The sequence below is a fragment of the Brachyistius frenatus genome, unplaced genomic scaffold (assembly GCF_029030835.1).
Source record: "Brachyistius frenatus isolate BFR_SWC_R1_liver_20210118 unplaced genomic scaffold, ASM2903083v1 Contig_24, whole genome shotgun sequence".
Lineage (NCBI taxonomy): Eukaryota > Metazoa > Chordata > Actinopteri > Embiotocidae > Brachyistius > Brachyistius frenatus.
This window is the reverse complement of record NW_027210623.1, coordinates 1281658-1298889: the sequence shown is the minus strand read 5'-3', so window position 1 is coordinate 1298889 and position 17232 is coordinate 1281658. Positions and strand designations below refer to the sequence as shown.

Genomic DNA, 17232 nt, shown 5'->3' with positions numbered 1-17232 from the left:
TAGATAGATAGATAGATAGATAGATAGATAGATAGATAGATAGATAGATAGATAGATAGATAGATAGATAGATAGATAGATAGATAGATAGATAGATAGATAGATAGATAGATAGATAGATAGATAGATAGATAGATAGATAGATAGATATTAAAACAATATCTGATAGGGGAAGCCTGGATATACAGTGAAGCATACCTAGCAGTGAGAATTGAATTGTGTGGTTTTTACTATTGTGTGTATGTAATTGTATAAAGATACACACACGCACACAGGTTTCTCAACTCAGCTATCTCTCATGACGATAACCTTCAAGAGCAAATCGGACAATGGATGGAAGGCGAATCGATTGTACATTTCATTCACACACGCATGCACACACATTAATCAAAAAGCAAGTGAGTCCATATGCGCACAAATATCCCCGTGGTGCATGCCATCATTCATTTTGTGCACACGCATAATCAAACATGAAAATTTACAAGTGCGTTGCCCTTTACTCCTCAACCGCACATACACTTTACACACCAAACACACACGGAGAAGACAAAGCTGCCTGGAAAGCTGTATAAGATGCAATGATGTCAGATAAGAGCTGATTGGCTGCTTCTGTAAACAGGCATTACTGCTCATGGTGAAGCTGTGTGTGCTCTCTGTGTCACATCTCAACAAATCTTGATACACACACCTCCACACGCACTCAGACACACACACACACACTGCAGGCGTTATTGTTAGCCCATTCATTAGCAGCCTTTGCTGACCAGGCTCCTGTAAAACATGCTATCGAGGCTGTTTGAAGCCTCTCTGAGAGCTGTTGCTAATAATGTATAAGGACTCGCCTCTTTCTTAAGTCTCTAAAGCTGGCATGTGTGATCATGCAACATATACAAACTGTGATCTCACATCAGACAGCCTAATAATCACGAGGTTGAAAGCCAGCCTGTATTGTTTGTAAAGGGATACTGTAGCTGATGATGACAAGAATTGAATTCCCTCATGATGAATAAAACTCATTAAAAGTAAATCATCTAGATAAACTTAGGATCCTTTTGCATGTGTCTGCAAACAATTTAAGTTCTATAGTAAATAGAAGAGCACGTTTCAAGTGTGTGTGAGCGCCGTGGTGTGTTTTCTAATTAATGGCCAACTTCTGAAGGAACAGGCGACCACACAAACCTGGACATTTCATAGCAGAATCCTTTCAAAGGGTTTTTTCTTTTTTCTTCTCTTTTCTTTTTCCCACTTTCTTTCACCAAGACCTGCCTTTCTTGTTTGCGGCCCCTCTCTGTGCCCCACATCCCCCTTCCTGCCCCCATTACGGAGAGCTGGGGCCTGGGCATTGGCCTTGAACTCTGACCCCGCCTGTAATCAGTCATATCCCTGGGCCCTTCCCTCCTCTCAGGCCACAGACAGCTCATCGCTCCTCCCCTCCCCCACCTCTTCCTCCTGTTCTCTCTTTGTCCCCATATTTTTCCCCTTTCCCTCTTGTTGAATCGAGAATGGCCGCGCTGGCTTTTGGTGGGGTGCTGCTCAGAGACAACAGAGAGTAAACATAGTCTCAGCAGCTGAACAACAGAGCCAAAGCCCCTCTGTCAGTCATTCCTCTGGCCCACAGCCTTATCCGTCAATCAGTGAAATTACCTTGAACTGATGAGTAAATGATGGTGTCAGCCTGTCAGGATGGGACAGCTCGGTTTTGGAGCTCATGTAAGACAAGTAAACAGCCCAAATTCAGGCAATATACCTCCCTTATCCTTTCTTCTCTGCCATTCAGACTTTACTTTTTTCCTCACACATTGTATGGATCGTTGTCCTGTTGTTGCGTGTTAATGCAGATTGATCTATTTTAAGTCTCAGACGTCTCTTGAACTGTGACTTTTTGTAATCTTCTTGATGGAGAATCTTGCTCATTAAATGAGAAAAAGTTTCATCTGTAAAACATCTGACAAGGTTATCCAGACAAAGGACTTTATAACTGCAGCATTCCACTACGCACAGTACTGTATAGTTCCATGAAATATGAAAAATTACTTGACAAGCTTTTGGATTGTCCTGAATACATGTTTTCTCTCTTCCTCTCAACTTTTGATTAATGGAACAAAATTGTGATTCAACTGGTAATCCAAGTCTTCCAAACATCCAAAATCCGTCAGCTCTTTCCTGAGTATTATCCTAGAACAAGAGGAATGGGTTCACATTTCCAGCTGCAGCAACAGCTAACAAAAGAGTAACAAACAAATTTACTATTCACCTTATTTACCAAATGATTTACCAAAAAAGTCTGTTCAGGATGATGAAGAAGGTGAACCAAAACACAGAATCTTGTGGAGTACTAGATAAAGAAGCTGTCCTGGAAGTCGTAAAGAGTGTCTTGACAGCAGGTGTGGACTTTCATAAGCTCCTCATCAGCAGGATCAGTCCTTGGATATTGGACATGCACAGTATATGTGTGTGTTCATGCATGTGCATGTGAATGTGCATGTCACGTGGTGTGAAGCTACTGTACCTTCTTAAACAAGCAGCTTCTTGTGAAATTTCCCGGCCTTCCCTTCACACAGTCAGGGGACCCATCCAGCCCCAGTGGCACTGAGCAGTGCATCCCAGGGGGCCTCTTTGCTGCGTCTGTGGCGTCTGGTCGGGCCGCCTGTCTGCAAACACTCCATCCATCGCTGATATGAAAGGCTGTCAGAAATGTGATGGTTGAGTAGCGAGCTGAGGGCTGGTGACTGCTGCCACCTCAGGGGTCAGAGGTGAGATTGGCTCAGAGAGGGTGAAATACGGAAGGCCTCTTTGACCCGATAATTATCCAGATTGAATCCACCTGGCAGACCGGAGAAAATAATGACTCCTCCGCCTCGCAGCCCATTGTGACCCAGATTAGAGACATACAGTAACTGAATTCCAGAACATAAATTTTGAAAAGGAAATAGAATGATTGAATTCTCCATCCTACCTGCTGACCCAGAAGAGCACTGCCTCTGTCCTTACAAATCCATCCTTGCAAACCATGCAGAGGCTGGTGTGAGGTCAGTGCTGTTGAGACCTGAAATGCCACTTTCCTCATGTCCCATTTCACAAGTTCGCAAGGTGACCAATAAAAATGCATGTACCAGCTGACACGCTTTTCAATAAATTGCTTGCTTTTCCTCAATGGATTGGGAAGGCTTTTCTTAATAAATTTTGATTTAATACACCGAGCATGCCTCCTGTCCATCAAACAGAGATGACATTCTGCTCGACAGGCTCTTACAAACTGCAGGTGACAGATTAGCGGGATCCTGCAGGATGTATTGAACTCCTGTTCCATTCAATTCTCCTGTTTAATCCTGAGGCACAGCATGAGAAACAGAAGCCAAACACTTTTTGAAGCTTTGTTTGAAAAAGGCTTCTGATCTCTTGAAATGTCATGACTGAGGGCTACACCATCTTGAAGCAGATGAAGTGGACAAAGCTGTTATTCAAGCCATTCCATATTCCCAAGTTATTTGTTAGTTGTGTTGTTGACAGATTCCTCCAGCACATATTATGTCTTAAATACAACAGAAATGGCCTTGGCATGAAAAAGGCATGCAGCTGTGTTTTACACCACAGGGCCTCATCTCCATAGTATTAAATGTTTTATTTCTCTGTTTGCCTTAGGACGATTAAAATGTGAGGAGTATATTATTTATTCTCTAGTCGAGAAACACCTATTCAATGTGCACACACACACACACACACACACACACACACACACACACACACACACACACACACACACACACACACACACACACACACACACAGAGAGAGCCCCCTTATATTTCTTCAGAAGACAGGTCAGGTGGGACAGAAGAGAAAGAGGTAGAGATCGAATGATGAGGACAAAGAGCAGAGTGGCAGAGGTACGAGTGTGTGTGTGTGTGTGTGTGTGTGTGTGTGTGTGTGTGTGTGTGTGTGTGTGTGTGTGTGTGTGTGTGTGTGTGTGTGTGTGTGTGTGTGTGTGTGTGTGTGTGTGTGTGTGTGTGTGTGTGTGTGCCCATAGGTATGTGAAGTGCGAAGGTGTGGAAAGATGATAGGTTTTACTGATGTAGGCAAATTAAAAAATTTTGAAACACTGAAACAGATTTATCGACTCACGCAGGACTTCTAGCAGAAGACGAATCAGTTTGATAGCATGTGCTCTGCATGAGTGAGGATCTTCTATACATGCCGCTGCCGTCTGTCGTATGTGATGTGTGGCTCAAATCTCTTTGCTCTCACACAGCTGAACACTGTGCGCTCCTAATGTCACATTCTTCCTTTGTGCCGTATGCACCTCTTATCTGAGCAATGAAGTAACTACATGAAGTGCACTTCTTCAAGCACATGGCACTTTACTTCTGGAGACAATGTCCGCTTCTCTCATCCCGAACGGTGGAGGCAGATGGCTGCCCACCTCTGCGTCTGCTTCTGTTGAAGGTTTGCTAGCTGTTAGAAGTGATTTTTGTATTCCCTGCTGTCACTCGTGTCAGTTCTTGAATTGCTGGGTTTCTCTCTATGATACTGCAAGATCTCAACTTTACTATGTAAAATGCGCTGAGCTGATTTACAATATGCTGTTATTGTGTGCTGTACAAATGGAGGTCTAAAGGCTGCAGTCGCAAGTTACTTTACAAACGATAAGATTCGATATTAAAATGTGATGCTTGACTTGCAGTGGATAGAAAAATTCAATCAAGGAGTAAATATTTGTAATTTTGTCAGCATAATATTTCATAAAATAGTAAAACATTTTTCAGCCCATAAAGGGTACATGTAGTATTCCCCCCCCCCAATTTAAGACAGTAAAGACCATCTCTGCCTACAGATTTTATTGTTGTGCAAGTTATCCATACGTTTTTTTTTAAACATGTAATCTATTCTATAACAAAATAGTTGTACAACACAGTGCAGGAAGACAATTGTTGATTTATATACCCTTCAAATATCATAGCCACTATTGGCCAACCACCATGATGATAGTTGCAGTTATTGAAGCCCTTGTTCTGTTATTGTGCTGCCTTGGTGCCCGTATGCTCTGTCAAGGTGCTTTATAGTTATTCACTGAAATAATTCTTACAGCACAAGCTAAGCAGGGAATGACATAGGAGACCATTTTCACTTGTTTATCACAAGGTGCAGGTATATTGTGTTACTAGTAACACGGGCAGTTTAAAGGAGAAAGAAAAACGGTGACGCCATGAGCACTACTTTAACATGACGACTACAGTTTTTATGTTTCACATCTGTGCCAGAGAAACTAAACTAAAAACTAAACTCCCACTTCCTTTGCTTCCACCTCTTCTGTCCTCCTGCTCTCACAGTACCCTGACGATATATGGCATCAGCCAGGATGATGAAGCCATCTACCAGTGTATCGCTGAAAACAGCGCTGGTTCCACACAGGCCAGTGCCCGCCTCACAGTGCTGTGGGCTGATGGGCTGCCTGGTGTGCCCACCCACGTGCAGGCCGAGGCGCTTTCACCCACCACCATCCAGGTGTCCTGGAGGGAGCCCGATCAGAACATTCAGGACATCATCGGTTATGTGCTCCACATCCGCAGGACTTCAGGTAGGGCAACACTGAAGAGCAAAAAATAAGTTACAATGAAATAAGGTTCTAAAATATGTAATAGATGAGAAATTGTCAAAGGGCATGTCAGGTGAGGGGAAGCAAATAAAACCAAATGCCTCTTAACTGAGATTAGAATAAATTCATTCTCTCATTAACAAATCCTACAAGATACCAAAAGATGTTTTCAACAACAACAAAATATATATGGCTGCAGCTAAATATTCATATGCTGCAGGTGTTAGATATGAAACCAAACCAGAGCAAAAGAGGGAGCATTTATGTAAATATACTATACATTATTTAATAACGTAAATGTGAGGTATTATAGAAATGAAGACGGCACTGACATTGACAACGAAGGTCCCATTTCACAAAAGTGATTTACAAAGGACTCTTTACGCACGTCGCAAATGGTTTATCATTCACAGTCCTACACTCTTCTGGCAGGCTCATAATGGTGTTTAGTTGGATTTGCTAAAGGCATCAAATTTGGGAGGAAAATATAATATTAAAACAATTATATGTTGGAAGTCGCATCTTTCATGTTGCAAATTTAATGAAACGAGCTCCAGACTGATAGAACACAACAATCCTGTCCACACTCTTAGTTGCAGAGAAACTGTGATGAATACACTGTTTTAGTATTTGACATTACATTTACTCTACATTCATTTGGCAGATGCTTTTGTCCAAAAGTTATTCCACAATCGCAATCAAACTCTGTAAGAACAAGACGTAGATGTCAACTAACATTGGAAATGCATCCCTCACAAGGAGCTGCAAAAGTGTGTTCAGTGCTACGGAGCAAGTCTCCACTGTACAGATGAATATCCATCCATCCATTATCTATACAGGGTCACAGAGGGGCTGGAGCCCAGATGAAGATAATGATAACTAAATGACTGAATTTCAGATTATTTTGTTCAGACTGATGAAGACTGTTGGTATGATGCACATGTGCATGCTTGTTTACGCTTGTTTATGAGTTTCTTTCCAGCTTTGGGCAAGTGTATGTGTGTGTTTTTGTGTGTGCAGTGTTTTAGTAGCGCTAGCTGGTGTTCTCCTTCGCTGTTCTATTGGATGGATAATGAAAGGCCCTGGGGGCCAACCAATAGGATCTGCTGTAATTACCCTTACAAAATGGCTTGGCCCAATGGATTGAGGGCTGAGGGTAGATAGTGGTTATGGTTGGGTGTGTCTGAATTAAAAGCAATAAAATGCTTTAACAGGTCCTGTATAACTCCCCCCGTTTCCCCCTCTCCCCCGCCCCATTTCCTCACTCCGCCCCTGTAATTCACGCAACCATTGTTATTCAAGCTTCCAGGGCCAAACGAGATTAGCTATTACTATTATGGAGCCGCTTTGATAAAACCCCTGAAATGGGCAATAACCAAAAATGATTAAAGAAATAGACTGCATTTATTGTCTTCTCTCTTCATGATATTTTCCATCATTGTAATGCCGGCCCTTCCTCTCACCCATGTTTTCCCGTCAATTTTTTTTTTAACCCCTGCCTCCTTTTTCTGTCGCTTCTACTCTTCTTCCTCCGTCGTTCTTCCTTCAGACCCAGTGGAGATGGAGTATGAGGAGGCCGTCAGTAAGGTCACGCTGCAGCAGATCATCCGGGACTTGGAGCCCTCCACCAGTTACACCTTCTACGTCAAGGCCTACACATCCCACGGAGCCAGCAAACCATCAGACAGTGTCACCGAGAGCACTCTTGGCGAGGGTGAGTTGAGAGCAGAACCCACACAGTCTCTTACAAAGCACATCTCTCACCAGTAAAAGACAAGCATCAAGATTTGTAGCTGTGTGTGAGTGGGAAAATTTTGAGCTTGTAAATTACAGAGCATCCATAAAACCCTGAGACCAATTACCCTGCCAGTACTGCTTTAATACCTAAGTGAGAGGTTGTTTTTGATTATTGTGATCCAAAAGGCTTTTGCGGCAGTAGAAATTGTGACGCAATTTGAAGATTTTTTTTTTTTTTAATTTTTTTTTAAGCTTCTACCTAATAACGATTAGTAAAAAAAAGAGTCGTATGGAATCACTTCCTGTGATAGCAAGCACACTGCACATTACAGGAATATTTTAGGTCTCATCTTTTTTAGGCTCAAAGTCACAAAAACATTCCCGACCCATAAATCTATAAATAAACCCATACATCTGTTAGCTAGCATGTTGTTTGTTTGGCCGATGAGAGGAAACGTTCCCTTTTCTGTGCATATCACCGTTTTAATCCACAGTCCAAAGATACAAAATAAACCGTGCTGATACATCATGTTGTTGTGCCGCGTTGGTTGACGCTCTGTATTGTGTTGCAGTGCCAGCTCCCCCATCCCTCTACACAAAGGTGGTGAACAGCAGTGTTGTACAAGCAACATGGGAATCTTCCTCCAAGATGGGCCAGCATCACGGCTTCAGGCTGTATTACAGAAGAGCTCACACACCACTGTTCACTGGTCCCATCACCTTCCCCCACAACGTCACCCAGTACAACATCACTCAGCTCGGTGAGATGTAATTTAGAATTGATTGTGTCATTGCAAACCTGTGTTTTATCTTAACTGGATGGGTTGTTTCGCTAATCTATATGGGCGTTGTAATTGTCCTTAAAGAAAACATGATTACACGTCTCAGAATCCATCCCAGGGCCTGCGATGAAAATGAACCCAGGACTAAAACACTCCTACTTCAGAGAAGAGTTACCTATGGAGAGTATACACTTGATTTTAGAAAGAATAAATATCAGCAAAACAGGAGTACTCTCATAGGTTTAGACAGTTGCCAAAATATATTTTCCTAGGGCTAAAAGTAGGAACAAATCTGTATCACAGGTGAACTAAGAATGCTTAATAAACTGGTCTTGCTTTTATTTCTTTATTTTCTTCTGTCCAGATTCCTCACTGGTCTATGAGATAAAGCTACTTGCGTACAACCAACACGGAGATGGAAATGCAACCGTGCGATTTGTTTCACTTCGGGAGGCGGTGGAGAAATCTGGTGATTGTTTGACACAACCATTGGCTGTCCCACATCACTCCTCGCTGAGTTTGACATGACATCTCTTGTTTTGTTCAGGTTGAGCGTTGATGCCGCAAGCAGACATATACAGTCCATGCACTTCTCCCTGACCTGTGACTTTGATGTGCGCTTTATCTCCTCAGTGTTGGACGGCCCGTGCGACTGTGTGAAAGATGAACAGAGCAAAACATCCACCACAGGCATCATAATTGGTATTCACATCGGAGTTACCTGCATCATCTTCTGTGTGCTCTTCCTCGTCTTCAGCTACCGCGGCAGGTCAGTACATCTGTGACGCCAACAAATGGAACTATTGGAAAAGACTTGCCAATAATTGTCATCAGAGGTTAAGGTCTCATCATGTGTAAACGGCAAAGTGTATTATGTGTGGGTTTGTGTAATCCCCAGGTTAATGATGTGTAAGACGGTTCAGGACACCCCCCAGGCGGGGCACAGCGCCGTGCTGGAATCCTCTTCCTCTTCCCAGGGGGCCTCCGGGCTCAACGGGGCTGCCAGGAGAGAGATGGAGGTAAATGGCAGCGCAGCGGGGAAGAAAGTGGTCGACAGCAACGAACTCGAGAGACTTTTCACTCAACCCAACACACAAGATACATGCATGGTGAGTTTTCATAGTGGGGGAGCTGCTTCGTACGTGACACATTTTTACACAATCAATAGGGTTTAAGCAAATCAACAATTTATTACATTTATAACAATAGACAGCCGTTCTGTCAGTGGAGAGAAAACTACTACATAAACTGACCACAGAAAACATCCAGCACACCTTACAACTCAAATTTTCTGGTCTAAGTTTGACCTATTACACTTGCCATAGTTGTGCACAATCACTGTGATATTTCCTGTCTCTATTTGGTACAAAGGCTGAAATGTTCAAATGAATTAACTAAACGTACTCTATCTAACTGTTTAATTATGATTGCTTGTGTGTTTTTAGTCCGACTCCTTCACGCTGAACGACACTCAGCTATCTACGATACCACTGGACGAGTTCGCGGTGGAGAGAGAGACGCAGTTCCAGGAGCCTCCTGCAGCGGCGGCGGCGGCTCGACAGGACCAAGGCTAATCATGTATGAAGGCCAATTCACACGACACGACGGTGTCCACTTAGACTCTTCTCTCACTCAGGTTGACAAGTGTTTCTTCACAAAGTAGTTTTTCCTTTTGTGCAAAGATTTTTTTTTTTTATTGGTAAGTTAAGAAGTTCTGGAGGATCCAGGACTGTATATCAAAGTGTTTTTGGTCGCGGCTGTTTCCAGCTCGGCCGGCCACCGAAATGTTTTTGGTCTTTTATTAATTTTCTGGTGTTGGGCAGCACAGAGAATAGAGGCCCCAGAATGTCCTTGTTATACAATGACTTTATTTTTAAGTTTATAAATATATATATATATACATATATATCTTTATCACCTATATGTCAAAGCGGTTATAAGTTATTGGTCTTATCTCTACTTTTCTGTGGCTGTCAGAGACTCCCACAGCCTGCTCTCACCTACCAATGATTCCACCTTCTTGCTCACAGAAGACCTCAGCCTTCTTCCAGGGATTCGATATATTCTGTCTCAGGACTTTGTTTCAGTGATATCAACATTTTTTATGAGTTTTCGGCCTTCATACAGGCACTGGACTTGGCTGTGTGAACCTCGCCATTTAACAAAAACCTACCTCAGCCGGAATGAATGTGTTGCGGGAAGCTCTTAGGGACTTTACCTTCCGCTGTGCTCACAGTTACTTTACATGTGGAGGAACTGATTGGTCCGAAAATTACAAGATCAGGTGCCGCTCTACCTCAGATGTCAAGAATCTCCTCTTCTCCTGCTTGTTGAAGTAAAACGAAAAAAATGAGTATCCAACATAAAGCACTTCCAAATGCTGAAATTAATGTTCTACCTCAAGATAACAATGTTAATGTTGTCACTGTTGTTGTTGTTGTTTGTTTGTCAATTTATTGCATAATAAGAACCCCTCCTTTCCCCCTTTGTGAAGTCCTGGCTTCCCTCTGTTGATGAATAAGGTGTTTGTACTGTAGATACAATGTCAGTACCTCATGCAAGCTGACAGATTGATAACATGTTGTTTGATTTACAGTATGTTGGAAATATGTGTAATTTATGTTGTTCCATTGTCAGTTTTTCTTTTTTGATTTTATTTTATTTTAAGGATCATAATATTCTTTTTTCTACATGTAGTTGCCTCATTTGAATGACATGACTTCTAGAGATACACTGCATCACTAATGATATCTTCAGGACTATTCACAGTGACTGAGAAGTGATATGTAATTTACAATTGGACAAAGAAAAACAATATTATATACAGGCACCAGAGATGTATCTGAAATTGGCGCTATGATTGAATTCTGTGCATTTGTGTGTTTGTGTGCAGACGTTTGTTTTGTTGACTGAATGAATGCTTTCATACACATATGATGTACGTTTAAAAAAGTGAAAATTAAGCACAAATCTTAACAAAATGTACCAAAACATTATTCTACTATTCTTGGTGTAGTGACCGTAGATAGTTTTACATTTTGGAAAATATCTTTGTTGGTTTCTGTCTTAGATGAGAAGATCAAAATCTCTCGTGTCTTTGACATTAAAGCCGGGTGGCGATGAGCCTAGTTTAACATGTTACAACACATAACTTCCCCTGAAATCACTAATTGTCATGTTTCCATTATTGTTTGTGTACAGATCAAACAAACAAGACTCCCTTTTTTGCTTTAAGCATTAATATTCAACAGAAAGATATCAGTCTTATTGATCGTCTCATCTGACTTTATACCAGAAAGTAGAAAAAATATTTTCCAAAATGTTCAACTATTACTGCTAAAACACAGATATGAGAATGATATTGATCTGAAAGAAAACAAATAAGCTGTGTCCCAAAATGTCAAATTATTCCTTTCATTTAAATTGAGGGCAGTGTATCTCTGAACTTTTATGAATATTTGTTGCTGCAGTAGTTGTTTTGTTTTCACATCACATTACCTGCCTCCTTTTAAATGAAGCAGTAGCCTTTTACTTTTCTGGTGCCCGGTGGACGCGACAGTTGCTGATCATACTTGTCTACTGTTACTCTTCCCAAAACCACAACTGCTGCTCAGCCTTCTCCCTCCTGTCAACACTGATCCGTTCAAGTGCTTCAGGTACACCCTGCTTGTGATATCGGTGGATGCTTACGACCACGCAGAGAGCTGACTGAGGGAGATACACGGTTGTTGGTTGGCTAACTATCACAGGGCTTCTCCCTCCGGCTCTCTGCTCGGTGCCGTCACACACCGTAACAGGACTTTGCTTTTATCCACTACGGTTACCTACCTCATCCCTGTTCTCGGCCTTTCTCTCAGGTCTTAATGAAGGAAAACATGCGGAGTGCGAACAATGAAGTAGAGGAAAACACACACATTTAGAAAAATATAGACGTGTAGATATCGTCTCATGCTGGACAGACACAGTCGACAGACACACAAACAAACAGGTGGAGGGAGAACTCTTTAGGACCTTTATGTTGTGCACTAACTATTTAGACAGTTCAAGTTAATGCTTAATTTCTAGTCGATGTGAATGTGTAACTTTAGATTTTTTTTTCTTCATATCAGAAGCTTTTAACTTTTATTTTTTTTCTCACTGGTGTGTTACTTTATGTCTTCGTGGAAGGTTTGTCTGTGAATAAAGTAATTTGAGAAAAAAGTGGGTGGCACTTACAACTCCAACACGCACACGATTCCACACGATTGGTGTATTGATTTCCTGGCTGACACTTTACCGCGTTCTGATTGTGTTCATGAGAAACCGAGAAAGGAACAAAACAACTTCCGAATCAGAATTCAGAGTTGTTGAAACCACTTTGTAAAAATGAGTACGGAATCGTCAACTTTTTCAAAACAGCATTTGAACTGGTAATTTGTCCAAGACACCGTAGAGTCGACCTTCACTCACTCCGTTTATTTGTCATGTCTCTGCTGCCTGGAGTGAGGAGCTAATATTAAAGTAAGATGATGCATTTCAAGTGGGAAAACACCTTTAACTTTATGCACAGCTCAAATCCAAAAGGTTGTGAGGCATTACTCCTCAGACAGGTTTGTGTAATCTGTTTACTGACAGGTCAGTTGGGCTGAACAGTCTGTCAGCTAACTTTACAGGAACCACACGGCTTCTACGCATGTACGCATGTTTTCAAAATGCAGAATTGGCTTATTTTGGCACCACGTACAGAATCATATCTTCTGATCGTCCACGACATTCCACGTGAGAGTTGTACGTGTCCCCACAGCAGATAACCAACTGTCATTTTAATGAGTTATGCAAACCAATTTCCTTTTTACCTATCATCTTAGGAACTATAATTTTATGCCTTTTAAATTTATTTGTATATGCTTGTTTCTCTGCAGATGTTCTCCTTGCATCTATTTCTTGTATTTAATTGTCACTTTGGTGTTAATATCATGTTGCAAGTGTTGGAAAAAAAAAATAATGGTTATTGTCAAAATAGCAGAACAAATGCCCGACCTAAATGTCTCCTCTGTGTATATTTTTGAACCAGCGATGTGATAGTTTCTCCCGAGGGCTGCTGCAGCCTTAATCAGGGTTTTTACCTCTGTTGAGAGTAATTTCACAAAGAATACAAGTGGTGTCTTTTTCTTCCTTAATTCCTTCCTCTGTCCCTCGGTGTAATTTAAGGTTAATCTCCTTCTGCAGGAAATTGCCCACATCTCGCCCGTGGATTTGACAGGCTTTATCGCCATACTGTTTGACCTGATTCACGGGAAATGTGGTGCAGTGACGATCATGTTTACATGATTAGACTTCAATAGGTCAGGTTGTCATATTGCTGTATAATATTTGAACTTGTGTGATGTAATGGGGTGCTCAAAGCTGTCCTCACTGACTGACTGGTGCTGTTTGCTCCATCAGAGGGGACCACATGATTTATTCGCCGACAGTCAGTGAAAAAGAGGCCTTTGTCTGACATATTTGACAGTCTTGGGAAGTGCTCTATCACCAAACACTGCTCCTGTCAGTTAGCCAGCCTCCTTTGTTCCTCGTTCAAGAATCCTGACCTTTGGTCGAGGAGAGTGTGTGCTCAGGGACTCTCTGATTGGTGACTGGTGTTATATATTTCTCCACCGGCCACACTGTTGGCTTTCTGGACTTGAATTTCCTCCTTAAATTCAGCTTTGTGCCCAGTTCAGATTTGCTGTAAGAGATGCTCTCTTTGTTGGTCATTTGTTGGTAGAACAGTGAGTACTGAACTGCATCATTTGTCCTCCGACCATTTCTCAGAAAACACTTAATCTGCTTCCTTTGTGTTCCCAGGGTGATGAAAACGAGGATGTTCATAAACATCAGGTTCCAATTTCTGTGGAAAAATAATCACAAAGAACATTTTAAAAGCTTTTAAAATATGAGAATTGGCTGCTTTTCTTCATATTATAGGATGATATACTGAATATTTTAGACTCAGACAAAAGTGGCAAGTTTGATTGAACCTTTTGGAAATTTTTTACTGTGAACATTTATTTTTTAAAATTTTCTGACAATTCATAGACCAAAAAAAAAAATCAATCATTTCATTAAGAAAACAACAGGAAGATTGATCTTAGATAAGAATAACTGTTAGCTGCAGCTGTAATTCTTTAAGACCTCTTCCAGCACCCTCAGGTTCTCATTAAGAGGGCATCCTGGACTGGGCATGTGCAGGGTTTGTTTCACTGTATTAAGGGGTCAGTATACGGCGCTAACTGACTACACATCGCTTTGTGCTGTTCTCTCGCCTATTATGCATTTATTAAACACAGGTAACCCGATCAAGTCAGAAGGACAAGAGAGGCTTAGTCTGTCTTGATTGACATTGCTATTGCTGTATTATGTCTGTTATGGATCTCAGTTACTGTGGTTGATCTCAGCGGCTCTGACTTTCAAGAGACCTGAAATATTCAGGTTTTTCTAAAAGCCCACGCCACATGCAACTAGCCCCTTCTTGAAATGTCCTTTACATGATGTGGTACTGATCATTGTGGCACCAAATGACCATCTGGTATGATTGTGAATTGATTACATTGCCAATGCATTTATCTATGGTGTTCTGCTCTGAGACCCCGATGACTGTTGATGTCAAATAATGCTGAGTTTCAAGGTTTTTCAAGTAATTTATACTCTTGTCAAATGGTGACTTAATGTAATTGTTCTTTAATGTTTGAGATCAGTATTATATTTACATACTTCTGTCAAGAAAGCCAATTGAATCCAGTATATTTAAAGGTAGTAGGCAGAGAGAGAAGCCTGCACTAGATCTGCATGAGAAATGAAAAGCTGACATGTTATTTTAGCGCCACTGAAAAGTGTTAGTTAATCCTTATTGGAGTTGTGATGGTAACACTGTGATATTTAGCCAAATAATGGCAAAATAATGTTGTGATCTCAATATAGTACTATTGATGGTCCTGTCTCACATTGTCAGTCAATCTGTTTTGATGGTATGTATTGATAAAAATAGGTTGAGTGACCTTTTCTGGCTTGCCCTCGCTGACGCCTGCTGATCACCTCATCCTCATCCTGTTCCCACCAGTCATCTTCACATGAGTGACTCAGGGTGAGGTCCTGTCAGTCCTGTTACCTTTAAAGTGACAAGTAGTCTTCATTTTCCTTCACAAACCATCTTCGCTTGAGGAGAATGTCTGTTTTGTATCGATGTTGTCACTACGATCTAAAGCCACTCAGTCATCCTTTATCTGACCACTTAAATACGATAAGAGCTCCTAGGTAGAATCTGCTCTGCAGGTGTGACCGGCCCCCGCACCTGTCCTGTAAGTTTAGTGTCAAACATTCAAGTCAATAACAGTTTCTCAGTCAAAGCACCATTGTTTAAGTCTCCTTCCAGAGACCAGCATTGTGAAAATGTTCACATATCGAGCACCACATAGCAGCTTACATTTTACAGCACTGCAGGCAAAAAAGTTTCTGGTCTTAAAAGGAAAATTATGTCAATATGTTGCCTACATATTAAACCATGTAGGCGTTACAATATTTGACCTGTTCTCGCCCAGTGTCGCTGGTTTGCATCAAGAATCTTACTCCTATGCATGAAATTGAAGATGAGAGATTAGTTTTAATCGTTAAAGCTGCAAACTGAACTTTTTTTTTTTATTGATTATAGGATTCAAACTTTTCACATCGAACCACCACCTCCTGTGGTGGGAGGTGGTTGGAAATTAGAAACTGAAAAACTTAAACTGCACAATTGAGTGACGTTTATTCTTTATAGGGCTCGAAGCTCCTTAAGCCCTAAGAAACAATCAAAAATAAAGTTCAGTCTTAAAACATCCATTGTTATTAATTAAGAGTTTGATGGTCAAAAAACAATAAACTAATCTGCTTCATCAAGATAAAATTGATTGACAGCTGCCTGGCAAATTAACTTTTCAACCATCATCAGATTTGGATCCACCAGTCAGGATTCGCTGCATCCTGATTGATGGATTCATACTGTATTTAATACACGTTGATAAATAACTACAAATTACCTAAAGAACATGATAGAAACCTGCTGTATTTGCTGATGTGCACACAGGACATCACCTCAAGCACAACAGTCGGGTCCTAATGTAGTTGTTGAACATCAGATGTTAGATAAAAGATTGGTATCTTCTTACAGTTTGCTGTCGGTTTGCGTCGCAGCGTCTGTTTATTTGCTTTAGTAGTGAATGAATTGGTGTCTTCTCTCGCAGTTGATGGTCTAAATCTCAGTAGAAAATATGACCTCGACAACAAACAAGCAAGAGAAGGGGGAAAACTGTCTGCTGGTTTATTCTCACTTCAGCGGTTACTTTTACTGGTACGAGGAAAACTTCTATTTAATCTATGCAGATTTATTTTTTCTAACTCCTGCAGGGTTCAAATGTGGTGCCGACCTGAAGCCAAAAACATTACACGTTGCCAGTTGCGTCAACTGTCTTACCTGCGTTTGATTAACCGATTGACCATTCGAATAAAGGGAGCACAAATCCTTAAATTTAGCTCATGATCACGCATCATCACGTCTGTTTTCCTTCCCATCTGTCGTATTATGTGTCTGTCTGCTGAGGTCACTGCCGATATCTGCATTTCTCCCACAGTTTGATTCAGGTTAACACAAGATGATTTTAATAAGTGTTCTCAGTGTATCGTCACGGTTTCAACAAAGTTTTGTCTCTACACTCTCTGTAGACCCAGATCTCACAACTAAATTATAAATCTGTATACATATCCACATATACTGTATGTACTGTATGTATGTATGCATATGTGTAAAAAGGCAAAATAGACCATTTTCTGTGGTTTGTATTGTTTTAGGGTTCATTGTGCAACACTGATTGAAGAAAAGAAAACAATAACAGTGATAATAAACTAGCTCTAGTAAAGTAAATCCAGAGTTGGGCTTTATTCTGTGTGTGTGTGTGTGTGTGTGTGTGTGTGTGTGTGTGTGTGTGTGTGCGTGCGTGCGTGCGTGCGTGCGTGCGTGCGCGCGTGCGTGCGTGCGTGTGTGTGTGTACCTGGTGGATAAGAAGCATAATTTACTGCACAGATGTGTGCTTGCTTGCTTCCTGTAATCCTCCGAGATGCAGCAGATCA

At 41.2% G+C, this 17232-nt stretch overlaps 1 protein-coding gene across 1 annotated transcript in view; it reads left to right on the top strand.

The window, feature by feature from the left end:
- igdcc3 (immunoglobulin superfamily, DCC subclass, member 3) overlaps positions 1 to 17020 on the top strand; it is a 59245-nt gene extending 42225 nt beyond the window's left edge. The window contains exons 8-14 of the mRNA XM_069697663.1: positions 5328 to 5575; positions 7143 to 7307; positions 7903 to 8091; positions 8477 to 8581; positions 8746 to 8881; positions 9011 to 9221; positions 9558 to 17020. Of these exons, the coding sequence (XP_069553764.1) occupies positions 5328 to 5575; positions 7143 to 7307; positions 7903 to 8091; positions 8477 to 8581; positions 8746 to 8881; positions 9011 to 9221; positions 9558 to 9686 (1183 nt within the window). The 3' untranslated portion in view covers positions 9687 to 17020. The remainder of the gene's footprint in view (positions 1 to 5327; positions 5576 to 7142; positions 7308 to 7902; positions 8092 to 8476; positions 8582 to 8745; positions 8882 to 9010; positions 9222 to 9557) is intronic.
- Positions 17021 to 17232: the final 212 nt, after the last annotated feature.